We start from the raw sequence: 26222 nt of genomic DNA, 5'->3' as shown, positions 1-26222 counted from the left end.
AAAGAAAGAAAGAAAGAAAGAAAGAAAGAAAGAAAGAAAGAAAGAAAAAGGAAGGAAGGAAAGGAAGGAAGGAAGGAAGAAAAGAAAGAAAGAAAGAGGAAGGAAGGAAGAAAGAAAAAAAGAAAAAGGAAGGAAGGAAGGGTGGGTCTCCAGACATGCTGCCCTCGCCCTGGGGACTGCGCTCCCCAAATCCACCATCCTGCAGACTGGACACCCCCAGGGGCCCTGCCAGCCTTTGGTGCTGAGGATGTGGGTGGACCCACCCTGTGTCACCCCAAGGCAAAGACCTGGTCTGGGGAAGCTGGGACGCTTGGTGAACGGTCACTGTCCCTGCACCTCCAGCCCCATTCTGCACACTAGGGAGGTCCTAGTTCCTTCTTCTCTGTTCGGATCATGGGCGAGGAGACCCATCGGCTCTGGAAGTGGGCTGCTGTGGGTGGCGTGTCTGGCTTCAGGCTCAGGCAGGGTGTGGGAGACACTTGGCAGCATGAAGGTCGCTGAGAATGTTGTATTCCGTCTGTGCAAGTCGCCTGTCGTGGGGCTTAACCTGAGTTTCTAGCCCACTGATACGTATCAGACAGAACTTGAACACGTATGTGCAGGCCTTGCCCGCTAAAGCATCTGGGCCGTGGGGAGCCAGCAGGGGTTTGGGGCAGGGGGAGCTGCGTGCACAGTAGTTCCTGGGCGGAGGGGGGGGCTTCTCCAGCCCCGTGGGACTCCCCCGGCTCGGGCCTTCCCTCTGCCTGCTTGGCCCTCGGAGAACACGGCTGCCCATGACAGCCAACCCTGTGGGCCCCACCGGCCCAGGTCACCTGCGCCTGCCCTGGCATTTCTCACTCTCGAGGGTCCTGTGGCTGCAGGCCTGGCCAAGCTGACAGCCTGAGAGACGGTCCCCAGCAGACCCCCTGCCATGGCCCCGGAACCTAGTAGGTATTTGAAAAAATCCACTAATGTGAAGTAGAAAACACATTTGTTACTTGGAAATCTCTAAATTGTCTGCAAGGCGTCCGTCCAGCCTTCATTCACAGCCATGTGTCAAGTTCACGGTTTTTGTTGCACGTTTCTGACCCGGTCCTTCTTCCTGGCTGCCTGGTCCTTCTTCCCGCACGGGGTCGCCTGGGTCTAGGGGAGGGTGTCAGACACGCGGATTTGAAAGCCAGGCTCCGGCTCCCGAGCTCTGTCTGCCCAGGTGTGGGTTCTTCAGCACTTGCTTGGGCCGTGTCTTTCCTCGGCCACCAGCGGGGGGTCTTGGGGTCCTTGTCTGCTGTCTGTGCTGCCCCTCGGAGGGGTGGTGGGAGGGGGGCTGTGCTCTGCCGCTCGAGGCGACCCTCCTGCCTGACATGGGGGAGGTGGGTCCGTGTTGTGGAGCCCGGCCACCGGGAGGGTCATGCAGGGGAGGCGCCCACTCCCTCGCCCGTCACCAGGGGCCTCTGTGGCCCCGCACGCCCCCCAAGCAGGCCCTGCTCCCCAGGCTTCCCCGTGCGGCTCCCCGGGAGTGCCCCCTCCGGTGCGGGGCACAGCTTCACGCGTCTTTCTTCCCGGTTTTCATTTCTGTGGCTGTGCTGCCCCGTGCATGCTTCCCTCGGGACACGCCAGCTCCGTCCTCACCCCGCGGCCTGCCCGCGCCTGGCTGGCTGTGTGGTGCGTTCTGGTGTTCACTCGTTCGAAGGCACTCGTGGAGCGCCTCCGAGGAGTCCGCGTGGCGGCGGGGCCCGGGGGCGCGGTGGGTGGTGGTCCGCACGGGGCTGGCGCCCGCTCTCAGGGAGGCCGTGGCCGCGGTGGACACAGTGCCATGCCATGGGCATGGCTGTGTCACATCTGGGGGAGACACAGGCTGTCCCGGCGGGTGGCAGCCCAGAGCGTCCCCGGGGTCTGCGGGCGGGTGCGAGGCCTTGTGCTCAGTGGACGAGATCACAGCGGCTGCGGGGCGGACAGAGTGGGGGAGCGGGGTGAGCGGTGACGGTGGCCTTCACCGGCCCCCCGGCACTGGGAGTGGAGGGGGACGGTGGGCTGCACATACCCTGGAGGTAGGTTCCGGGCCCTTGGCGTCGGGGACGCTGACGCCGTCTGCGTCCCGGGTCGGCCCCTCTGCCAAGCTTCCCTGTGTGGGCTTCAGGGTCACCGTGTGCGTCCTCCCCACACCCCTGCGGCGCCGTTTCATCCCCAGCCCCCCACTCCTGCCCCATTTCAGACACATCCTCGGGCTGCAGGTGTGGGGCTGGAGGGAGGAGGCTGTGAGGTCTGAGTTCGCCTGCAGGGGGGCCGGGGCGGGGGGGGGCGCTCCCTCCAACACTGGGGACAGTGGCCACAGTTACGGGCCAGAGAGGAGGAAGAAGCCTTCCACAGGAGCCCTCCTGACGCCAGACTCTAAGTAGAGGATCCTGGGGCCTGGTCCCTGCTCACTGCCTGTGTGGCCTGGGGCCACATGCTGCCTGTCTCTGAGCCTCAGCTACCTTATTGAGCACGGCGTCCAGCCCAGAGGGCTGCTTGGACCCATGTGCCTGGCTGACAGCCCTCCCTCAGGCCCCCCGCCTTCTGGAGTTTCTCTCCCTGCTCCTGGTGGGGGTGCCCTCAGGGACCCATGAAGTCACTGAGCCCACGGCTCACACCAGGCTCCCGGAGGCTTTCGGGGGTGGGTCACTGTGCAGAGCATCCACTCACCCAGTGAACACCCCTGAACCTTCCGGGCTCAGGGCCGGGCTGCTGGGGTCCCGGGGTGGGGGCACAGCCCACCCGCCTTGGCCGGGCCCTCCTGGGCATAGGGTTATGATGAGAGGGTGGCTGCAGGGCCGGGAAATCGGTGCTGGGGTACCCGGTCTGGCCTGGGTTGGCATACTTGCTTGGTGGGGCCGGCAGGCAGTTTGGGACAGTCGGGCCCTCGGGGGCCGCCTGCCAAGCCTCACAGACCTGCCCTTCCCTGCCCACAGCCCCCACCTCTCCAGCCGGCTGCTTCTTCCCCCACACACTAGTGCTGGGACGGGAGGATGGGGCTCACTGGCACCCCACACCACGGGTGCGCAGCCTCCTGGGCCCAGTGGGGCAGAGTGTGGGGAGAGGGTCTCCTTAGAGGGGGAGGAGGGGGCCACCCCTCCCAGCCCTGAACCCTCCCTCCGTCCCTCCTACCTGGGCTCTGCTGGCTGCACGGGCATTGCCCCTCCTAGGGGCTGACCAGCCTGGTGGTTGGCACCCTTGGGCCGTGAGCAGGAGGGGCGGGGTCCTCAGCAGTGGGCTCTCCCCCGCTGCCCCTCCCTCCCCACCTCCCCGAGAGAATGGGGGAGGCTTCAGGCTCTGGTGCCAGTGATTGACTCAGGACAGAGGAGAGCTGGGACCAGTGATCGGACGGCAGGGTCGGGGTTGCCGGCCTGGGAGACGACCACCCCCCCACCCAGGGCTCGGGGCTCAGCTCTCAAGGTGCAGTCCGGACTTTCGTGGGAGGAGGGCTTTCCCATCTGTGGTGAGGGTCTGGGTCCTGCCCAGCCCGAGGCTTTGCCTCCTGGGGGATGTGGGAGAGGGTCCCCAAGGATGCTGTGTCCTGGTGGGGGGGCTGGGGCTGCCCCTGGGTTGCTGCCCCTCCTCACACACCTTCTTTCCTCTCTCCATAGCCCAGTGCAGCGCTGGCCTCTGTTTTAACGGCGGCCACTGCGTGCCTGGCTCAGCCCAGCTCTGCTACTGTCCCCGAGGCTTCCAGGGTCCCCGATGTCAGTACGGTGAGTGGATGGACGGGCATTCTCCCGGCCCTCAGCCTGCTCCCTGCGGCTTGTCTGAGGTTGTTGCGGGGGGGGGGGGGCGGCCCAGAGACTCCCTCCACAGAGGCCTCTGCTCCCCATCCTCTTAGAGCACCCCCGTCCAGTCGCGGCCTCCAGAGAGATGGGCAGGGACGGGCTGGGTTGCTGGGCGGCTGGGAAGTGGCCTGTCCCGGGGTCTCCAAGCAGCATTCTTCCCTTGCTGGAGCCCCTTGTGTCCCTCATGTGGAAAGACGGGGGGCGTGCAGGGTCCTACTGGAGGCGATTGGTTCGGTGAAACTTGGCACATCTGTAAACTGATAGATCATGAAAACTGAGCTATGCTACATGCCCTTGAACAACAGAAACTCAACCGAGTGAATTTTTGAGAGCTCATTGGCTTTATTAACCGATGCCTGAATCAGGCAGAATGCTATCTAGCAGAAAGGAAAAGTTTCTCAAGGAGGAGAAAGGAAATCATCAGCCAGGCAAGGTGGCCCTCCTCAGGGGGACGTTTCCTGGAGCCGACGGGAAGTTCCCGTGCTGGCTGCTGACCGGGGCTGCTTCTGGGCTGGGGGCTTGGTTTGCTGACGTGGGGCCTTAACCTAAGTCCTGCCGTGTTGGGGGCCTGTGGTTTTCTTTCCGGCAGTGTGCCGTCGGGACAGTGTTGGCTGGGTGCTGGGTGGCGGGTCAGGCTTAGAGTGGGCGTGGTGGCGGTGGAGTTTTTGTAAAGAAAAGTGCACACAAGCACAAGAAAAATTGTCAGAAGAACCCGCCCCCCCCAACCCCAGACGTTCCTCCTGAGTTCTTTGTGACGGGAAGGCATGAGCATTTCTGCGGGGTTTCCTGCTTTGTCCAGAGTTTTCTTCGTGGAACAGGGAGCTCTCAGGGTCCTGTTGGAACGGGCGCAGAGCCACGGCCACCCAGTGAAATGAAATACTCCCAGACGGTTTCCGGTGCTTTGAACTTGCTCCTAGCGAGCAGCTGGGGGCTTCTTCCAGGTGGATGCCAGGACGGACGTCCTGCGCCATGCCCCAGTGCCTCGGAGCCCAGCAGGCAACCGGGAAGGGGGCGGGCGTCAGTAAATTGTGGGGAACAGGAGGCCCCTGTGTGTTCACGTGTGGTGGCCCCCTGCCTCCAGCATGGGCTGAGGGCAGGGGTCCTGGGGAGGGGCGGGGTCCCCGAGTTCTGAGACAAGTGCTAGCAGCTGGGGTGCTGATGATCGGAGAAGCTGGTCAGGCGGCTCTGGTTGCTTACTCAATGCCCCTGTTAGCCAGAAAGTCTCGATCCTGCTGCTTCACGGGCTCTGTGGGCTGGGAGCACCGATGCCTGCGCCAGGGAGTGAGGCCTGCTGTCGAGAGCCCTCCAGGTGCCGGGGTGCCCTGCCCCATGCCCTGGTGCCTCAGCCAGACCTCCTGAATTTAGGACCATGAGCCCCTCGCTGGGCTGGCCAGATGTGACACCCCCCCCCCCCCAGGCAGGCTGGGGTCCAGGCTGGGTCTAGGCCCGGACGGAGGGGGCCAGTTGTCACACGTCGGCTCTTCTCGGTCTGGTGGGTGTTATGGCCATGATGGAAGTGGGGAAATGCTTTGAGGACCTTCTGTCTCATTCAGCCAACCTTAGTGAACTGCGTGCTGCTTGGGGTGAGTTTCGTTCAGGTCCTGGAGGCAAGCTCCCTTTGGGGATGTTGCCGGGACAGGGCTGTGGCTGATAGTCGGCAGCATAGAGGCTGCTGTGGTCCCTGCTGCTGGGGGAGGGCCGTGAGGAGGTGACCCTGGAGCGGGGCCTGTCTTTGGTCATGTCCTCCAGGAAGCAGCTGGGGACGCCTGCCCTACCCCAGCTCCCCTGCCTCTGCCTCCTGTCAGCCATCGGCCGCCCCTCCGCTCCTGGCCTGCCTCTGTCCAAGGGCCCAACTCTGAGCCTCCCGGGCTGGTGCTCCCTCTGGCATGAGCAGCCTCCCCCACCCCGAGACCCTGATGCTTGGCCTCCTGGGTATCGGGGGGCTGGAGGGCTGCTGGGGCACAGTAGGGAGGGAGCTCAGCACGGGGGGAGCTCAGCATCCAGCGAGTGGCCCTGTGTCCATGGGAGGGGGCCTGTCTGGCCCAGTTCTAGAGTCCCAGGGCCACCCCTGTGGGGTCTCTGGGTGGGGTGGGAGCAGTGTGCACGTGCTCTGCCCTCTAGCTTCATGGGCCTGGGGTCCAGATGTGGCTTTGCCTCCAGAGCGGCCCCTGCTCTCCACAGTGATAGTGGGGGTGGCCTCTTGGGGCCTGGAGGCTGGCCTGCACCACCTCGGTGTACCCTGTGTTCGCTGGGCGGAAGAGGAACCTGGGGTCAGGGAGGTCAGCAGCTGCTTACCACTCAGCAGAGCTGGGGCTGGAAGTGCGTGCTGTCCTGTTGAGCGCTTGGAATCTTCCACCGTCTCCCAGTGCAGTGCCAGACCTCAGTGGGGCCCCATCAAGACCTGTTTCGGAGAGAGAGGGGCAGATCCCCTGGTCCCCACCTTGCCCTGACTCTGCACCTGGGGACCTGGGCTTGTGACCAGCCTCGGCCCTCTGGGATCGGTGGGCTTTCTGCTGCAGATGTGGCCTTCAGGAAGCAGTAGATCAAGCTGGAGGGAGGCTGTTGGGCTTCCTCCTGAGGCACTGTCTCCTAGAAGAAAGGCTGGCTGTGCAGGGTGGGGTGTGCGGGCTGGAAGTGCACGACGGCATGCGGGCTAGACAGACAGGGTTGGGTGTGCAGGGGTGGGTGTGCAGGGCGGGTGTGCAGGGCCGGGTGTGCGGGGTGGGGTGCGCGGGGGTGGGTGTGCAGGGCCGGGTGTGCGGGGCCGCGTGTGCTGGGCTGTGTGTGCAGGGCTGGGTGTGCCCAGCTGCTTGCAGGGGCGCCCCTGCCTATGCTCCTGCCCACACCCCAACAGCACCACCTTCCAGTCTCTCCCTCCATCTGGGTCTGCATGAGGTGGACCTGAGCTTCAGCACAGTTGGGAATATTTAACTAACCCCCCAATTATAATTGATTCCAGTTTTGGAAATAAAAGCCATATTTTTTCTGGTTCCCCCAAATTCTTTCATTTGAATCAAAGAGTGGCGGGGAGGGAGGCACCCTGCTGGGTTGATTGTGGCGGGCTCCTCCCCCACTGCCCCCTCCCCGGGGCTGTGGTGTCGGGGGCCCAGTGGCTTAGCCCTTTGCTCCATCTGCACCGCCCCCATCCCCCCTCCAGGAAGGCGGAAGGCAGGGACACAAGAGGGTCTGTGTTGGCAGAGCCCAGGGTGGGGGCCCGAGTGTGCGGGGCTGGGCCCCTCAGCGCGGCCACGGCCGGCTTCCATGTCCTGTGGGTGTGACCCTGGGCAGCGTCCAGAGCCCCGTCACTCCGTTTGTTAGGTGGGCAGGGAGAGCGGTTTTGTGCGGGTCCCAGGTGTCCACACAGGTGAGCTCAGCGCCCGGGTGGAAGAAGGGTGGGGGTTGGCAGCGCCGCTCTCCCCAGAGGCCCGGGCTGCTGGGCATGCGGGCATAAGGGTGGATGGCCTGGTGGCTGGGGACTGTCCCTGGCTCTTGGGCTAACTGCACGCACAGCATGCCTGAGCTTCTGTGGGGCGCAGCTCACACGTGGCCCCGCCCTCCGGTGGCCTGGGGTGGGGACACCCCCAGGGCGAATGGCCCCCCGCCCTGTGGGTTGGCCCCATCCGTCAGTGGAGGAGGGCCGTGTATCGTGGGGACCCCTTGTCCCTGGTTGGGCTCCAGGGGTCCTGTCCATCCACCAGGAATGGTTTGCACCCGCAGAAAATACAGAAAATCACAGTGTGTGTGCTCCTGAGTGAGCGTGGGCAGATGCCCCCACCCCAGTACCTGCTGGGGACGCGCGTACTTCCTGGCCGCAGGCACGGGGTCTTTAAGGAAAAAACAGGCAGGAGACACGGCCCCTTAGGAGCGTGCCGTCTCTCAGTATAGCTGGCCTTTACACTGTGCATCATGACGGAGCCCCAGTCGTGTCCTGGGACTTGACCTCACCTGACCTCGCGGGACAGAAGCAGACGGAGAACGCAGGCCTGGGTTGTCTCTGGGTACCTTCTCAGTCCAAGAAACTTTGGCTTTGGTTTCCCTCTGGGCCTCAGTTTCCTCAGCTGTAAAATGGGTGGGTTGGGAAGGTCTCTGAGGCAGTTCTGGGACTCGGACTGTCGAGTCCAGCTGGGCAGAGAGCTGGGGGCCTGAGGGCTTCCTGGAGGAGGTGGACCTGCGGGCTGGGGAAGGTTTGGGGAGTGCAGGCTGTTCAGGGTGGGCTTTCCGGATGAAAGAGAGGCTAGAGCAGAGCAGCAGAGAGGAGAGAGTGAGTCAGCTTGGGTGGAGGGCCTGGGTGGGGACCGCAGCAGGGTCAGCCTGGGCCTCGGCCCCCCTCTCTGGGTCGGTGGAAGACCTGAAGCCTGGACGGCTGCCTTGGGGCTGGCTGGCCTGGCCTGGCGGGTGCCGGGGGACCCAGTGTGAGCTGCCCAGCAGGGACAGACGTCAGCGGTCCCGCCTGGAGCCTCGGCGCCCCGATGGGTCCTGCTCTGAGCAGGAAGCCGGCAGGTTGGGGGCCCTGGGAAGCAGAGCAGTAGAAGTGGGCTGCGGCCCTGAGGGCGAGGGGGGAGGAGGCAGGCCCCACTGTCAGAACCCCTGGCCCTGGCCCAAGGGCGGCTCTGTTTCTAAACTGGGTTGATGGATCAGTGGAGAGGAGGCAGGCCCTCCCAGGCCCCCTTCAGGGCTGCCCGCTGTGCCTGAGGGTGGGAGTCTGACCCCTGGCCCAAGGTCCAGACACCACCAGAGGCCGCTCCTGGCCAGCCGCTGTGACCAGGCCTGGGAGCGGCTGCCGCTGTTCAGGGAGCCTGGGCCCCCTCGAGGGGTGGGCGGGGGCGGGGAACACAGCCAGCGCCGGCCGCCCCTGAGGGGCTGGGGGCACGGCCGGCCGAGGCCAGGTTCCAGCCGCGCTGGGTTGAGCCGTGCACAAGCCGGCAGCCACAGCGGCCCGAGCCTGGCCTGAGTCCTTCGAGGCAGCTCAGCCAAGGTCCCGTGGGTGTGGTCTCGGGTTGACCTGGCCCCGCCTGCCTCTGACCTTGATCCTGGGTGGTGGTTCCAAGTTCCCCGCGCCCTTCCCTGTACGGGCGCGGAGTGCTGGCAGGGCCGTTGGAGAGTTCCACGGGCCGTCAGCAGCAGGGTGCTTTCTGACCCCTGGGGCTGGGGGCATCGCCGGGAGCACCCGGCACCTGTCCCCTAGGCTGGGGACACACCCCCTTGGCTTCCCTGGGAGGCTGCCCTCCAGGTCCAGCCTTTGAGGAGCTGGGTCCACTTTCTGGGCAGTCAGAAAAGCCAACCACACAGTGGCCTGCTGTGCGTGGCTCTCCTCTGCCCGGTGGCCCGCGTGCTCCGTGTCCCGCCCGAAGGCTTTGTCTCCACGTACAGCTTTAGCTGCACGAAGCACTGCCTTCGAAGACAGTGCTCCAGAAGCCTCCAGAGCCTTGCTTTCCTGCAGGAGGGGGCACTGGGGTGTCTGCCTGGCCTGGGGGCCGCCTCGGCCCTTGGGAGGGCAAGGCCTGGGGGGTCAGATCCTGCTGCCTTTGGCAGTGGGCTGGGCCAGGGGTGGCCGCTGCAGGTCCGTCCTGCGCTCGGGCCGGGCACCCGAGGTCAGCCGAGACCGGCCACACGCAGAATCCGAGCCGCTCTTTCAAAGTGGCTGACTCTGGGAGAGGCATTTGTGTTCACACAGTGAATCACTTAACTTCCAGGTCTGACCTCCCCCCACAACCAGCCACAAAGGCGCCTCTGTCTTTTGGGATGACTGTGGCCTCCAGGCCTGCCTCATGCTCTGTGGGGCTGTGGGCCTCTCCCAGGACTGACTCCAGAGTTGGGGGGGATCTTTTTATGGTATAATTATAGGCAGGAGGACCAAGGGGCAGACCCTTCTGGGAGTGGGGGATCTGTGAGCCTGCCCTGCGTGCTCATTTGGTGAGTGGGCGGCTCAAAGGCCCCTGCCCATGTGGGGCCTACTGTCCAGGCAGGATTGAGGCTCAGATTTAGAGGACAAGGCCTCCGTGCCTCCTGTCCCCAGGCTAGAGCCCCGCCCCATCCTCCTGGGTGGCCTCCTGAAAGGACGCTGTGAATCTGTCCTTCGCCTGCCTCAGCCACATTGTCCTGTCCCCGCCTCCCCAAAGTTGACCCAGACTCTTCTGTGAAGTGCTCTTCCCTGGACTACAAGGGTGGTCCTGGGGTGTACCCTGGGCGGGCTGGGTGCTTGTCCCATTTTATAGATGGAGACACTGAACCCAGGCTATTCCTGACTTGCTGGGGTCGGTGGGGGCTCAGTGTTGGCCGACAGCCTCTTGGACCCACCAGCGCGGGGCCGGATGCTTGTGGGGCCCCACTGGCGGGGGTGAGGGAGCCTGGGTGGTGTCTGGGGGTCTGTCGGCCCAGTACCCCGTGTGGGTCCCCAGGCTGGCATTACCTTGGGACGGACAGGCTCGGGCGCAGGAACTCTCTCTGGTGTGTTTGGGGCCAAGGGGCCTCTCCTGGGCTCTGGCAGACTTTCCTGGGAGCCTGCTGGGCTGAGTGGAGCCAGCAGCTGCCCAGTGTTCCAAGAAGCAGCAGAGCCTGATTTTACAGCACCCAGCTGGCCATGGTTGATGGCTCGGCCACGCGGAGTGGGGGCAGGCTGCCTGGCCCCAGGCCCTTAGGGACCTGCGCTCTGCACAGAGGCTGCCCCTTGCCCTCCTGCGCCCTTCAGACCTCGCTGCCTCAGGCTCTCTCTGCCAGTGGAGGGGAGCAGAGCATGGGAGGCCTCCGCAGTGGCTGTCTGCCCGGGAGCGCTCCTGGCCTGCCTGGTGGGCCCAGGTGGGTGCCCGAAGGATAGGTATCCAGGTCAGCAGAGGTAGCTGGATGGGGCGGGGGCGTTAGTGCAGTGTGTGGGGGGGGGTCCCTGCACTTGGGGAGCTCTCAGCCCAGATGTGGGAGAGACCCTCACAGCACACGCGAGGACCTGCATCTGTGGAAGGAACTTATTTGGGAAGCCGTGGAGGTCCTCCCTCTACCCGCGTGTGGACCCGTCATGCTGGCCAGGCTGCCTCCCAGATGAGGTCCCCACTGTGCTGGGCCCCCTTCTCGCTGACCCAGAAGTCTGCCCCTGGGGGGGCCGCAGTGGCTGGCGCTCACCCCTCACACGCAGCGCCTGGCGTTGGAGCACTTCATGAGTCAATAAAATGAAGCCAGCTGCTGAGCTGTCGGCGGTGGCTCCAGGGTCTCAGTTCCTGGAGAATTCCTGCCTGGGCTGGTCCTGTGCTCAGGAGCTGTTCTGGGCCTGGCTCTGCCTCCTTAGTGTCTGGGCCCCTCCCGCGGGCCACATCCCTGGCTCCCAGCCCGGCAGTGCCTTGACCCCTACAGAGGGAGGCCCGAGGCGCCTGGCAGAGCAGCTCTGGGCGAGCCCCGGACCCCTGGCTTCTTTCTGGGCTCTTGGAGGGTGCCTCGGCCTTGTGTCCTCTCCACCCCACCAAGCACGGGCTGCCCCGAGCCCTAACTGTTCCGGGGGCAAACTCTAGGAAACGTGCCGATAGCCTGTTTTCGGGATTCCTGGGGCTCGTGCCTGGCTCCCTATCTGGGCAGGGTAATTAACGAGGGGTCTGCGAGCAGGGACTTGGCATCGGCAACCCGAATCTGCTCTCGGGTCCTGGCGGCTCCAGGCATTCCAGAGCAGGGCCTGGTCCTCTGTGCCCGGGTTGAAATGGGGCCTGGGCAGCATCACGTGGAGCCAGGCCAGCTGATAACAGGGCAGTTACTTCAGGAGGAGGAGGCAGTGGCCAGGGGTGCCGACAGCCAGCGAAGCGGGCCTCCAACCAGCGCTGGCTGCCCGGGAGCTGCTGCCCAGCTCAGTGTCTGCAGGGAGCCGGGAGTACCAGGGAGGTCACCCCACCTCTTGGGGTCAGGGCAAGAGGAACCTGCGGATTAGCCTTCCACTGTGGGGTCCTCCACAGCTGGCCCTGTGGTCAGAGGAGGCCACATCCCCACCGAGCAGAGCTCGTCTTGAGGCCAGAACAGAGCACAAGCCAGTCTGAGCAGGACGGGGTGCAGGCATCCCACACATGGAATGGTGGATGTGGCCACCCTCACTTGTGGACTCTCGACCCTAAGCAAACCACAGTGGGTATTGCATGCATGGACCTGTGAACCCCGGGCCAAGAACCCGGATGGTCCTGTGGCCGCTCGGTTTAACTGGGTAATTTGGAAGATTCTTGGACACTGGACACCTGGGTGCTTAGCCGTAGTTCCTAGCAGGGAGACTGTCCCTCGCCCAGCCCAGACTTGGTGCCTGCACAGACAGAAGGGGCGGGGGCTCCCGGTCCTGCCCTTTGCGCCCGGCCCTGATCGCCTGCCCTCCACTCTCCCAGCTCCCTGGGGCAGCCCAACGCCCCCCGGCATGGCCCTGGCTTTCCCACGGGCTGGCTTTATGCACATTGTCTGTGGGCTCCCTTCCAAAGACGGGCATTGCCTTGTCTGCTCAGGGACAAGGACGGGCGAGTTTTGGCAGCAAAGCCATGATGTGACTTGTTCACCAGGAAAGGCACGCTGCACACCTCGTCCACCGAACATCGCCATCCTGCGTCCCCGTGTGTGCTCTGGCTGCGCCCTGGCCAGGGTGCGGGGCAGACGGTTCTGCCCAGCAGTGGCTGGGCTTGGGGGCCTGCTCTCCTGGGGACCCTGGATCCAGCACCTGGGATTCCAGGTTTGTCCTCCCGAAAGTCAGGGTGGCAGGGCTGGGAGCTGAGGTCTTCTGAGGACCTCCCTCAGGTGTTTGTGCACCATGGGGGCAGGCGTGCTGGGCTCGGCTGCAGAATTTTGGCTCCCTGTCCTCGTTTCCCCCACCTGCGGGACCACCATCACTTTAGGGTCTCTGTGTGTGTGCCCCGTGCCTGCCCGTTCACTGCCAGTCCTCTCGGGCTGCATTTGCCATCCTTCAGACTGAGGGCAGGGCAGGCTGGGATGGGGGGACTCAGGCTGGCTCTGGGCTGGGTCCAGGACCAATGCCACCTTCCAGGAGCGGCTGTCCTCTGGGGCCAGCATCTCTAGGCACTTCCAGGTTGACAAGGGCCCACCGGAGGGCTGGGACGGTGTCCTGGGGAGGAGGCCGCTGGTGCTGGCCCGGTACTCGGCGCTGGGCAAGGACCTTTCTCTCCAGCCCCTGTGGGGAGAGCATGTCCATTGTGGGGCGCATCTGGAGGTCACATGGCCTGTCCCTGTTTTGAGCTGCATGCGGGGTCACCTATGGGACTAGGGAGCCGGGGGGATGAGGTGCACTCCGGGGCGCCCACCCCATCCTGTGGAGTCTTCTGACTTCGATGAGGCTCCCCACCCCACTTTGCAGGTGGGGTCCCTGAGGGGCAGTGTTCGGAGCCAAGTGGCTGTCCTCCGGTCTGTCCTGTCTTGGGGTGACCGGTGCAGGGCTGAGCGGGGCAGCCTGGCTGTCACCCGGCAGATGTGGACACAGGGTGGGTGTAGGCCGCGCTGGCCACTCCTCACAGCCCCCTGGGCCGTCCCATCTTCTGTGTCCTGGGAACACACAGAGCTGGAGCTGTCTGGGTTCCAGCGTGAGGGAAAGGCGCCAAGGTTTCTGGCCCTTCTGTGGTTTCTGGCAAGAGGCTGCCCTGCCTCGGCCCACCCAGCCCCGGGCCGTAGCCGCTGGACCCAGAGCTGTCAGGAAGAGCCTCACGTGTCCACCTGGGGAGCGTCAGGGGATCACGCAAGGAGGGTCTTGGGCAGTGTGGCCCCTCTGGCTTGGGGGCCGAGGACTGTTGGCATGCCCGGAGGCTGGTACCTCCCCAGGCCCTTTGAGGCCGCGGACACCCCCGTTCCCTGTGGGGGTGGGCAGATGACAGGTGGAGGGTGTGGGGTGGCGGGGCCCAGCCTGGAGGGCTGTCTTTGGGAGAGGCCTGAGCGCCTGCTCATCCTCGCGTGAACATGGTTTTGTCGCCTGTTTCTAAGCCCCAGCCAGGCAGGGGCAGGGGGCTGGCCCGGGACGGGCTGCGGAACGCGGACAGAGTCCCCCACCCTGCTCCCACAGTGAGTGTGTAGGAGCTGAACCTGCCCATTTCCGAGGCCAGGCTCCAGGAGGGGGGCAGCTGGGTCCCGAGCCCGGTAGAGCTGGCTGTTTCCCCAGGTGGGTGGGGACCTGGTTTCCCCCCGATGCTGTGGGATGGTGCTTCTGCTGGGGAGGCTGCCCTGACCTGAGAACCCAGGGGTCAAACGTGGCTGATGGACACTGTCTGGCCCAAGCCCTCCTTTTCCAGACTGTGTTCTGAAGAGGAGGCAGGTCTGTGGCTGGCCCCTCCCAGTGTGCCCCCATATGGCAGGCCCCACGCCGGGTCCCCATGGACCTCTCTGTGTGCTGTTTGAATGAATGAAGGACGCGGGTGATCCATAGCCAGCCTCACTTGCCCGCCTGCTCACCACCTGTTCTCTTCCTTGGGACTCACTGGGGCGGGCAGCTCCCCCGGGATCCTGGAAAGCAGTGGGGGCCCTGAGGGTGGTGGGGGGTCGGGTTCCCCGCAGGAAGGGGTTGCCCTGGGGGCTCCCAGGGCACAGGCCTGGTGGGACAGGAGGACAGGTGAGTGGTGCCCCCCGGGGCTTTACCCCACGCAGGGCAGATGTCCACCCGAGGCCAGGCTGTGTGTTCCCTGCCCTTCTCCATGCTGACCTCTGCCCTCAGCCGGCACCGGGCTCTGCGGGCGGGGTGAGGAAGGCCCAGAGGCTGGCGGGGACATGGGGGCCCCTAGCAAATGGGGCCCTCAGCCCCCGGCCAGCCAGCAGTGCCCCCAGCGTCCCCCAACCTTTCCAGAGCTTTCCCCGGGCAGCAGGAAGGCACGAGAGAGCAGCCTTGGGGAGGAGGAGGGCTCACAGACCCCCTCCCAGAAGGGCCAGGCCCGGTGCCCACCCTGTCTGCACCATCGGGGTGGGGCACCGGCGCCCCCTGGTGGCGGCGAGAGGCCAGAGCAGCCGCACCAGGCAGCCTGAGATTTCAGGTCACTGAACTTCGCGGCCGTTCATTTCCTCGGCCGCGGGGTGCCTGGCATCACCTGGTGTCCCTTCTGACAGCTGCTGAGGAAAGAGAGGATGAGACCCAGATGGGTCCCCGGGCGAGAAGGGAGGGGTGGCCTGGGAGTCCAGAGGGCAGACTGCCGGGGGTGAGGTAGTGATTCGGGAGCGCAGGTGTCGGGGACGAGCCAGGAGGAGGGCTGGCAGTGACCGGGGCCGCATCGGTGGGGATGGCGGGGGCTCTGAGGGCTTAAGTACACACCACGACGTGAGCGTGAGGACCTGGCAGGTCCAGGTGGGGACAGGGCCAGCGCGGGGGCCCAGCCAGGCAGGGGCCGGGTACTGGCAGGTCCGCTGGGACACCGCCAGGGGTAACTCAGCACCGTTTGCGGAGCATGCACGGCCCCCAGGGCTGCTGGAGCTCGAAGGCGGGACGGTTGAGGGGCCAAGGCTGGAAGTCCAGGGAGCCGTCCGAGGTGGCTCATGCTGGGACGGCCAGTGGCCAGGGCAGAGAGACGGAGCCGGCAGGGTGCGGAGAGAAGGCCGACTGTGGGTACAGGCGAGGGGAGGGGCGCCGCGAGCCCAGCTCCGCGTGGGGTGTGAGGGAAAGCGGCAGCTCCCAGGCTCTGGTCGGGTGGGGGGCATAGCGGCCCCTTTCCTGAAATCGCGAAGACCAGGACCAGCGCAGGCCAGAGGGCACGTGGAGCTTCCGTTTGGGCATCTGTGCCAGGAGAGGCAGGCGTGGCAGGGACGTGCCCTCTGGCCTGAGGGTTTTGCCCAGGGCCCTGGGGGGTGGACACTACGGGGCCCGAGGCTTCAGACGCCAAGGTGGCCGCATCAGCCTCTGCGGTCTGTGTTCCTATTCTAAGACCCAAACACGAGCCTCATTCCTGCTCCTGGAGGCATCTGGGGAGCCAGAGGAGGGCTCTTGGCAGAAAACAGAGCTTGTACCCAAATCCCAGATGAAATAATCATCGCCTTTCATCTCCCGTCTTTCAGCAAGCGCTCTTCCAGCGAATATTTGTTGGCTTTCACTGTGTGCCAGGTGCTGCCGGTGGGGGGGGGCAGCCATCCCATCACCAGAGGAGTGATGCGGGTGCTGGAAGGAACACGTAACTGAGCCTAGCCTGGCCCCGAGCGTGGAGCTCAACGCTGGGGCCTGTAGGGACTTGCCCTCGAGCGAGGTCTCCAGTGATCTACAGAGAGACAGTCGTGGGGCTGGGGGGCAGTGAGTATCTGCTGAGGGTTTGGGCAGTTGGGACAGGCCACCTGCAGAGGTGCACGTGATGTGTGCGCACGCCTGGGGATGCTGCCCACCGTGCAGGGGCCCCGACTGGGCAGGGGGCTGAGCTGGCCGGCAGAGCGGGAGGCCCCTGGGGAAGTGACCCTTATGTGGGCTGAAGAGTGTAGATGAGAGGTGGGCGGCGCAGAGGTCTCCGGGTGGACAGTGGGATGCTCCTCTGGAGAGCCTGGGGAGAACAGCTGGCTGGAGGGCAAGTGCTGAGGGGTCCAGTTCCTCCCCTCTGCTGTAGCGGAAGGTGCTGCCGGCCTGCCGGGGTCTGGGACGGGGCGGGCCTGGCTGAGGGGCTCCTGGTGGGCCAGGCACACAGCTGACCGGAGGCTCAAGAGCGTCCAGCCCTAGGGTTGCACACCAGGGAGGCGTGAGGGCCCAATGAGGCATTGAGCATGGTGTCGGAGCCCAGCTTGGGGCTCTCCCTCAGGGTGCCTGGGCTCCCAGCGAGGCCCCAGCCCCGTCTGGGTAGAGTTCCGGGCTCTGTTTCAAGAAAGAATAGGGAGTTGCTGAGCCCCTGAGCCCTTCCTGATCTTGGCCTAGAAACCGAGCAAGATGCAAAGAGGGTGTCACATCCTGTTGTCCAGACCAGAGGGTGGACGCCTGGTGACAGGGCCTCTGAGGCCTCTGGGTTGCATGATTCTCAGGTCTCGACTATGCAGGGGATTAGATTGGCTATGGGTAGACTGGTTGTGAGTCCGGAAATCAGGGTTCTTGGGACAGAGAGAGACCTGCACTCACACACGTGCACAATGCAGACACACATGTGCACAGTGCACACACGTGTGCACAATGCAAGCATGCACGCACACAATGCACAATGCACATGTGCACACATGTGCACATGCAAACACGCACAATGCACACATGTACAATACACACATGCACAATGCATGCACACACATGCACAGGCAACCATGCACACATCTACAGTGCACAATGTGCACACACACGCACAATGCACAGACATGCACAGTGCACACATGCATGCATGCACAATGCAGACACACATGCACACACATGCACAACACACACGTGCACAATGCACACATGTACAGTGCAGACAAGCATGCACACACACGCACAATGCACACATGCATAGAGCACATTGCATACATGCACAACACATGCACATATGTGCACACTGCAGACATGCGAGCACACACACACTACACGTGTGCACAATGCACACACATGCACAATGCACACACATGCACAATGCACACACATGCATAGTGCACATTGCACACATGCACAGCAATGCACATATGTGCACAATGCAGACATGCATGCACACACACGTGTGCACCATGCACACACATGCACAGCACACATGCACATATGTGCACAATGCAGACATGCTGCACACGCACACTACACGTGTGCACAATGCACACACACGCACAGTGCACACATGCACAACATACGTAATGGAGACACAGGCACACACATGCACAATGCATGCACACACATGCGCACATTCACGTGGATAGAAGACCTGGCTCCGAGTGCATGGTGCAGCCCACACCAGCCCTTCCTGAGCCTCATCCCTGTCGTGGGTACAGCGCAGCTGCTGAAGCAGTGAGCCATCCCGAGAACTCGCTGACGGGGGGAGTGGAGACCTGGACATTTGGGGAACCAAGGAATGTTCTTGGCTCCCTTCTGGGCCTTTTACATTTTGTCTTGTTTTCTGGGAAACAAATGGAAAAAAAGCCCCATTCCCACATATTTGAAAGCTGATTTATATAAACAGACCAAACCCGATAACTTTCAGAGTAAACAGAGAAACTCTGTCTGATGTCAGGGAAGGCAGTCCTGCGTCCTGGGCTGATGGCAGGAGGTGGTGGAGCCCTTCTGGTCTGCCCTGGGTCGGTCAGATTCCTTCAATGCCTTTAGCGACACCTTCTTGTTAGTTGCCCGCTGGGGGCCTGCTTGGGAGCCTTCAGGGCCCCTCATCTCCAACTTTGCCCGAGCCCCTACCCCATCTCGTACCTCAGCGGCCCTGTCTGGGCTGGCAGCTGAGAGCCTCCCCCCCCCCCCAGCCCTTGTGCCTCAACAGCCCCCCAAAGCTCCACTGGAAGCCGATTTTCCTTTTTCCACCGCCTCCCGGCCAGAGCCAGTGGCAGCCTCTGCCTGGTGGGGCGGTGCCCACCTCCCCTTCCGAAGGTGGTCTCCTGCTGGGCAGGACCTCTTCCTTCATGGCACCCCCTGCTTGCCAGAGACAAGGGTGTGTCTGGTAGGTGCTCCGTGAAAACTTGCAGCCTCACTTGACCCCAGGCCACCTCTGTGCCTGGCCTTGGGGACACAGAGGGGCCAAGAGCTGAGCGCTGGAATCCTCTGGGAGAGGCCTGGAAGAGGGAGAACTCAGCACCCCACTCTTGACCTGTCCCTGTGACCTTCTCCCAGAGGGGACTGTCAGGTGACCCTGGAAATCCAGAGCAGGTGAGGCCTGTCTGACCGTTTCTAGGCGACCCACTCTTGGTTTCCATGGTTGCCCTGGCAACCACAGACGGGGAGGGGGTTGATGGGCCCTGGGAAGGACTCCCTTGAACCTGGGGAGCTTCCCTGCCTCCCAGGCTGTCCTCCTGGGAAACCACGTGGGCAGCTCTGTGTTCTTAGACACCTACCACTGAGTGAAGCAAGTGTGTGTGAAAAGGCCACACTGTGGTTCCAACTACAGGACATTCTGGAGAAGGCAAATCCACAGAGACAGTGCAAAGATCGTGGCTGTCAGGGCTGGGGGAGGACAGACGGACAGGGGCAGCCCAGGCAATGTTTAGGGCAGTGAAGCCACTCCGTGTGACACTCTTGCGGTGCATACACGTCCGTACACTTTTGTCAGACCCCAGAATGCCTGGCACCACACGTGAGGCTCGCGGGAGCTATGAGCACGCCGTGTCAGTCCTGCCCACTGTGGGGACAGGTGCGGCACGCACAGATGGCGTGTTAGTGCGGGGGGGGGGGCCTGTGTTTGGGGAGAAGGCAGCCCGTGGAACTCTCTGTACTTCTGCTCAACCTTTCCATAAACCTCGAACTTCTCTAAAAAATAGAATCTACTAATTCAGAACAAAATGAAACAAGAACCCCGCCTTCTTAGCCTCAGGCCTGACCTTGCCCGACCCGTCTGGAGAGTGTCTCCCTGCTCCTGGGATCGGGGTTGGCCTCCTGGCTTTCCTTCTGTGTGTTTCTGTGCTTTCTTGGCCTATTGCTCAGTCCCCCTGCCGTCCCCCTGCCGTCCCCTTGCCGTCCCCCTGCTCAGAGCCATTGGTTTCTAATTGTCATTGTTACAAACGATTGTAACTTGATATTCAAATGGTCAGGCGTTGAGGTTCCTTGTGTGAATTTAATTCCATCTAGCACACGGTTTTGGACCTGCGGTTACCATGGCAACCCTGTAAAATGTGTGTGGTGTTTTCTGCCCCCAGGAGCTCACGGGTCTCTTTGGACCCAGGGCCTGGAGTTCAGTCTGCAAACTGGGGAGCTGGTCACACACAGAAAGGTCCACGTGACCCATGGGCCCTTGAGCCACTCTGACCCTGGGAGCTCCTGGCGGGGGCGGGAGCGGGGAGGGGGCCCGAGGTGGAGCCACGGTGGCCCCTTAGCCCAGCCAGAATCACGCAGTGCCCAGGTCAAGGAGGGCTGCTCCGTTGGACAGGCTGAGCCCACCTCAAAGACCCCTGCCCTGGGCAGCAATGGGACAGGTTTTGAGATCCTCAGCCAGGGCCCAGGGTAGGTCTGCCTTTGGCTGCTGGCCCTGGACCCTGCCCCACCTGGTGCACGCCTCCCTGGAGCCAGGAAGCTCCTCCTTGGCCCTGGCCTGGGCGGGAATGTGGCCCGGGAGCAGCAGGGACAAGCCAAGGCAGGTGCTGGGAGAATGTGGGTGAACTCAGAGAGTTTCTGTGCGGCCCTGGCTGGCCTCCGTGTGTCTGTAATAGGCCGGCGCAGCCATGGTGGAGGGTCGGGGTCTGGGGTCTGGCTGTTGTGGGCCTGGGCCCTGGGGTCGTGCTACTTCGGGCTCTCGTTTTTGACCCGAATGGAACTAAATAGTGGCTGGGGCCTCAGTGCTCTCCGAGGGCCCCCCGGGTCCCCCTGGCCGTCCTCCACCGCATGCATGGCTCTCCCTGTTGTAGAGACGAGGAAACAGGCCCAGAGGGTTTTTGCAATGGGTCTTGTTCACCCAGTGGCTGGGAGGCCCAGCCAGCCCGAACCCATGCTTATGGGACCTCAGCCCTACTTTGGGGCACAGCCTCATCCAGCTTCTGACGGAGCAGCGTGGACTTGCTGAAGGGGCCTCTTGTAGCCTCGGGCGTCTGAGCGTGGGGCTCGGTGGGAAATGCCCCAGAGCTAGGAGGAGCTCCCTCCGGAATTCCGGAGGAGGCTGGGTGCAGAGGTGGGTGCAGCAGTGCCCATAAGCCAAGGAACACTGGCTCCTGCGAAGGGCACGGGAAGTTTGCCTTGGAGCCTCAGGAGGGAGCGAGGCCCTGCCTACACATTGGTTTCAGCCCAGGGACACTGATTCTGAACCTCTGGCCTCCAGGACTGTGGGAGACAATACATTTCTGTTGGTCAAGCTCCCCAGCTGTGGTCCTTTGTCCCTGCAGTCTCGGGACACCGCCTTTGGCTGCAGCTAGGACCCCCCCCGGGCCCCCTTGCCTGACTCTAGGTGAGTTTCCCTCTCTCCTGGGTCAAAACCAAGTCCCTTCTGCAGCTTTGCCCTGACAGAGCCAGGGGCCTGGTGACCTGACCTGCGCTGGGCCCTAATGCCCCTACGGCTGGTTTGGAGCCCCCACAGGGGCCTTGTATAGCGTGTCTTGGGGGCCAGAACCCCTGCCCAAGACATGCAGTAGGGTGCACGGGAAAGGGGCGGTCCCTTGGGGTGGGGCGGGGTGCCTCTGCTCAGCCGCACCCTGAGTGGGCTCCTGTGGCAGGCCCAAACCCGTTCCGGCCCGGAACAGGCACAGGGCCCCGCAGAGCAAGCTCACACAGGGAGCCCCAACTGTCCCATCTCCCCTGAGGGAAGGGGGGCAGCTGGGCTCTGGGGGCGGAACATTCCTGGGGAGACAGGCAAGGCAGGCCCCAGCCGTGCATCCTGCCCAGAGAGGGGGTTCCCCGTGTTGGTTCCATCTGGGATGCTGGCTGTGGGATGCTCCCGGGAGCCCCCCTTCCCAGACAGTGAACCTCTGTCCTTCAGCGGGGCCCAGGGGATGAGAGGCTCCCCATCCCTCCCCAGGAAGGTCCCTTTCCAGGCCCCCTGCATGCAGGGCCCTTTGGGAAGTATACGCATGAGACCAGCCCCCCATACCTGCCGCTCCTGAGCCTTGTGCGGCCGACTCTGGTCCAGCTGGCTTTCATCAGCCCTCCCGGCAGAGATGGATGCAGACCTGGCCTGTCTGCGTGACACCTGGCTGCAGGGGGGAGGGTTCTGGGGCTCCTTGGCAGGCAGGGCCTCATAAATCTTGCCTGCTCACAGGTAGCCCGAGGTCTGGGTGGGCCGGCGGGATGAGGGCTAACTGTCCCGCAGACTTAAGGCCCAGCCATCTCTCCCCCGCCGCCACCCCCCCACTAAGCTTCAGTGGCCTTCCTCTGGGCGGTCTTGGCCTTCATGCTGCAGAGCGAGCCCCCCCATCCTCATGGGCTCCTCTTCCTCCAGACAGGGTGGGGGTCCCCTGTGCCCTCCCCCCTCTGCTGCTTTCCACAGACTCCCAGGGGCTGGGAGGGACTGGACATGCTTGGGGGACACAGGGCAGAGGAGCTGTGCCCCCTCCACCAGCCAGAAAAAATGTGGGGGCCCTGATGTGGTTCTGGGGGTGGCCAGGTCACCCAGAGCAGCCTGGCAGGGCCGAGGAGAGGGGAGAGGCTTGGGTCCCAGGCAGGAAAGTCCTCTGGCCTCACATGGGTCTCAGGCTGGGGGTGGGAGTAAGAGGGGAGAGGATGAGCAGGGTTGGGGGAGCAGGGCCACCCAGGCAGGGGAGGGCAGCCTGGCTTTGGGGCCCTGATGGTCAGGCTGGGGGCCTGGGGTGCTGCCCCTTACCCTCGGAGAGCGGCCGTGCCTTCTCACTGTTCCTGCCGCCCTAGACCAGGGCCACGGGGGCAGCTGGGTCTGTCTGGGGGGCGGTGAGGGGCCACAGGGTGCAGTCGGGGCTTGGCTGGACAGAGTACAGAAACGCCCAGCTGGGAGCCTGGCCCGTCTGGGCAGAGCACATGTGCTGCCCTCCACCATCAGGGGGGCTGCCCCTCAGGGTCCTGCCTCCTTTGCGGATTGGAAGGCAGTGAAGAATGTAAAGGCCTGGGGCCTCAGCGGGTGCCCCACGTGGTGGTTTCCCAGCTGGTGTGTGGCCGCTGCCCTGCCCTGCTTGCCTGGAGCGACTGGGGGCCTGTCCTGCGGGAAGGCGTGGCTCCGAGGGCCGCGTCCTGTCCTGTGGGGGGAGGGCTGGGGGCAGTGTCTCCTGTCCTGGGCGGGCTCCTCCAGCTCAGAGCCAGCCGGCGACAGCCCGGGTCCCAGCTGGGTCTGGGAGGCTCGAGTTCATGGGGCCCCTGCCCTGTGTGGGCCGGGCAGGCCTGGCTCTGGGAGCCTGGAGCCATGTGCCTTCTGTCACCTGCTTCCTGCCTGGGGCTCTGTGGTCCACAAGCGGCCGCCCAGGCCAGGCCAGGCTGGACCTCACGGTCGGCCTGAGAGCCCATTGCTGTACCCAGGCTGCTGGCGGACGGGCGGCAGGTGGGGGGGGCACACTGGGCGTGGGGAGTGGGCCCCCTTGTTCCCCAGGAGGTTGGCAAAGGGGCAGCGTGCTGAGGGCTCCTCACTGTGCAGCACCTGGTCACCGGTCAGCTGAAAGGACAGGGTCTTCGGAGGCCTTGCCAGGCGGGATGGCCGCCCCGGACCTCCTTCCTTGCACACCAACCTGTCTGGTGTGGGATCCAGCTGGAGGAGGGCTTTTTTCTGCTTTTTTTTTTTAAATTGAGGTGAAACTCACATCATGTAAAGTGAACAACATGGTGGCATTTAGCGCATTCACGCTTTCGAGCACCTGTCACCCCTACCTAGCGCCCAAACATGCTCGTCGCCCCTAAGGAGACCCTGCGCCTCTTGGTCCACCAGCCCCTGGCGACCACCCAGCCGCCTTCTTTTCCGTATGAGCCCTGTTTTCGAGTCTTCCGGGCACGTGCGCCCAAGCGGAATTGCTGGGTCCTTTGCCGACTCTCTGTTTCACTTGTAGTGGGGGCAGTTTTCTGCTGGTGGAAGGGTCTTCCCGGGGTGGAGAGGGCTGGGGGCAGGGCATCCTCCCCGTCCCGCAGCCTGGCCTCCTGCTTCCCGTTTCTTCTGCCACCACCGGCAGCTTCAGAGAGGGCAGGGGTCCCTGGGGAGGGGCTTGGTGAGCAGGAGCGAGGGCGGGCCAGCCTTTCTGAGTCAGTGTCTGTATCACATGCTCACCGGGGGCCTGGCTTGAGGGCCAGAGGCAGCCTCCCTCTGGAAGATGGGGACAGTGACTCCCAGCACCGGAAGGAAGCCCAGTGTCCCTGGATGGATGCTGGGGCCTGTGGAAGGGCTGCCACGCCTGCCTGTGGGTTGGGGGCACTCTGCGCTGCTTGTGTAAGAGGCCAGGGTTTGGGGACGCATGCTTCACGAGTGCTTGCGATGCTCTCTGCCGGCATCCAGACGGGCCTCGGCTCCGGGTGAGGGATTGTCTCTGAGCAGGCTCAGAGCAGGGCCGGGACCTGGCCTATGACCTCCCGACCCTGCCTGGGCTCAGGCCGCCCCGAGACGCGCTGGATGGAGGGCCCCATGTGGTACCTGGCCCACCAGGTTGCGAGATGCACCCCCAGACTGGCTTCATGAGCGGGAAGGGCAGGGAGACCCGCCCAAGTGAAACTCCGGTCCACGCATGACGGGCCGGAGCTGAGCGGGGTGTGGGGGTGCAGAGAGGAGTGCGGGCTGCAGCCCGTCTTCTGCTGGAATTTGGCTCCAGGGCACCCCATGCTGGGGTTGCTGGTGGACTGATGGGTCACTCTGCAAGCAGCCAACCAGTGAGGTTTGTGAAGTATGTGGGCCTGGGTCCGTACTTCCCAGGATCTGCATCCAGAAACCCCCAGGCAGCTCCAGTGTCCCTGCACAGACCTGGAGCCCTGATAGAGGACAGGCTGGGGGCAAGCGTTGGGGAGAAGCCCTTCCAGCTCCGCAGCCACCTTTCCTTCTCAGGCTGTGAGGGGCTCTGGGCCCTTTGCTGCCCGCCTCCTTCTGGCCCCATGGCCCCAGCCCATGCCTGCCCGGTGAGCCAGCCCAGGCCTGGTTGCTTTGCCGGGGAGGGGTCATTGCTGGCCTCATCCTGCCCCTAGCAGGGCTGCTGACCACTCTGGGGTCCCCACAGAAGCCACAGCTGCCCCCTGGCCCTGTCCATGGGTGCACTGGAATTTGAAGAAGATGGCCTCAAGAGGGGCAATGATCCCTCCCTGGGTCCTTCCCCCTGTGTCATCCCCTCCCTCTCCCGTGCTCTCCCCCTGCCCAGGATGCTGGGGTCCCTTGTCTGTATCCTCGGCCCCCAGCCACGTGCACAGTAGGGTTCAGCAGAGGAGAGCCTGCCGACCCTGCCCTGCCCCTCTCTGGCCCTGTTGAGGATCACCGCCCGCTCAGTCTGGGCTGCCGTTGCCTGAGGAGGGGCCTTGGGGAGGGCCAGCCACCTGCCCCTTCTGCTTCTCTTGAGGAGTGTGATGTTAGTTCAATGTTCTCTGAGGGTGTCCTGCGGCCCCCTGCGTGCTGGCCTGGGCCAGACACAGGGACTCCCGCGGCACGTGGGGTCCTGTCCCCGTGCTGAGGATGGTGTGGTCCAGCCGTGGGCGGACACAGGCGCTGAGCAGCCTGCCTGACACAGAGCCCCGTGGGGCTCAGCCCTTCAGGGTGTGGGGAGCTCCCTGGGGGTCCTGGAGCCGGGGCGTACCGCCAGGGGCTCGGGGGCAGCCAGGTGACTCCAGGATGCCATCCAGAGCGCCAGGCGGGGCCACAGAGCAGGGCCCGCACGAGTACCAGGCCAGCACCCAGGCCTCTTTCTGTGGGTGTGGGGCGGCCAGTGGGGTCTGGGAGGGGTGCTGGCGCTGGTGCCCGGGCCCCCGTGGACCCTGCGTGCCAGCAGCCGTGATGGAGTGCCCCACCGAGAGGCCCGAAGGTCAGGACAGGCCCCGGAGCTTCTCTGCGCACCTCCCACCTGGCCCACTCCTCGTCTGCAGGGCTGGCCGCTGTGCCGTCTCCCCAGGCCCACGCTGACTCCTGCCCTGGGCACCCCAGCTGTGACCCCTGGGCTGGGCTGACCTCTGTCTCGTCCTGTGTCATTCTCTAGGAATTCTCAGAAAATTCCCGGCATTAACCTCTGCGGGCCTGGGCTGATGGTTGCCTCCCGGCATTCGCAAGGAGAGTTCCGGCCCCAGCCTTTCCTGTGGGACTGTGGCCGGCTGTAGCCTAAGCCCGACTCGGGGTCTTGCAGGGACCCTCCCAGGCAGGTGCAGAGATGGTGAAGCCATTGGGGAGGCTTGGCCTTGATGGGAATGCTGGCATGGGGCTGTGTGAACGCTGAGCCTCTGGGAGAGGGGCTGCTCCCTGCATGGCCAGGAAGGGCCTGGTGCTTTCGGTAGCTGCACCCGTGGGCTGTGGCACATTGGGGTCTCTGCGTGGTCTGTGCCTGCCTCTGGGTCACATTCCCCACGAGACCGGGGGAGCTCGGCCTTTGGCCTTGAGAGGCCAGGAGGAGAGTAGGGCCCCTCTCAGACCTCAGGTGGGCAGCACGGGGTTGGAGGTGCTGGGAGGTGGAGGAGCCTACTCCCCGCTCTTACCCCATACATGTCCCTCCCTGTTGGCAGCCCTGGCTCCATAAGGTCCCTGGTGGGCTGGGATCAGGGCTGTGCTGGGCACTGATGCGGGTCTGGGGGCAGCTGTGAGGGTTCCTCCTGGCCTCAAAGCAGGGGGAAGCTTGGTTTCCCTGGGACACTGACCACGGGACCAGAACACGTGCACAGGCCGTTCTTGTGAGGACCCAGAAAAGCAGGTGTGGCTCCCGTCTGGGGGAGCAGGGCCCACTCCTGGGCCAAGCAGTGCCTGCATGGCCATCCTGAAAAATCACTCTCGAATGCCGTAGGACAGGCTGCTTGTCCTGGGTGCACGGAGAGACCCAGGTACGCGCGCC

The 26222-nt window shown here is 64.1% G+C and overlaps 1 protein-coding gene across 1 annotated transcript in view; it reads left to right on the top strand.

The window, feature by feature from the left end:
- The window catches only part of MEGF6 (multiple EGF like domains 6), a 90504-nt gene that overhangs the window by 15483 nt on the left and 48799 nt on the right, over window positions 1–26222 (top strand). The window contains exon 4 of the mRNA XM_044914373.1: window positions 3603–3707. Coding sequence (XP_044770308.1) covers window positions 3603–3707 — 105 coding nt within the window. The remainder of the gene's footprint in view (window positions 1–3602; window positions 3708–26222) is intronic.

Source organism: Neomonachus schauinslandi, chromosome 4 (assembly GCF_002201575.2).
Source record: "Neomonachus schauinslandi chromosome 4, ASM220157v2, whole genome shotgun sequence".
Lineage (NCBI taxonomy): Eukaryota > Metazoa > Chordata > Mammalia > Carnivora > Phocidae > Neomonachus > Neomonachus schauinslandi.
The sequence above is the reverse complement of the archived record's forward strand: the minus strand, read 5'-3'. Positions and strand labels throughout refer to the sequence as shown.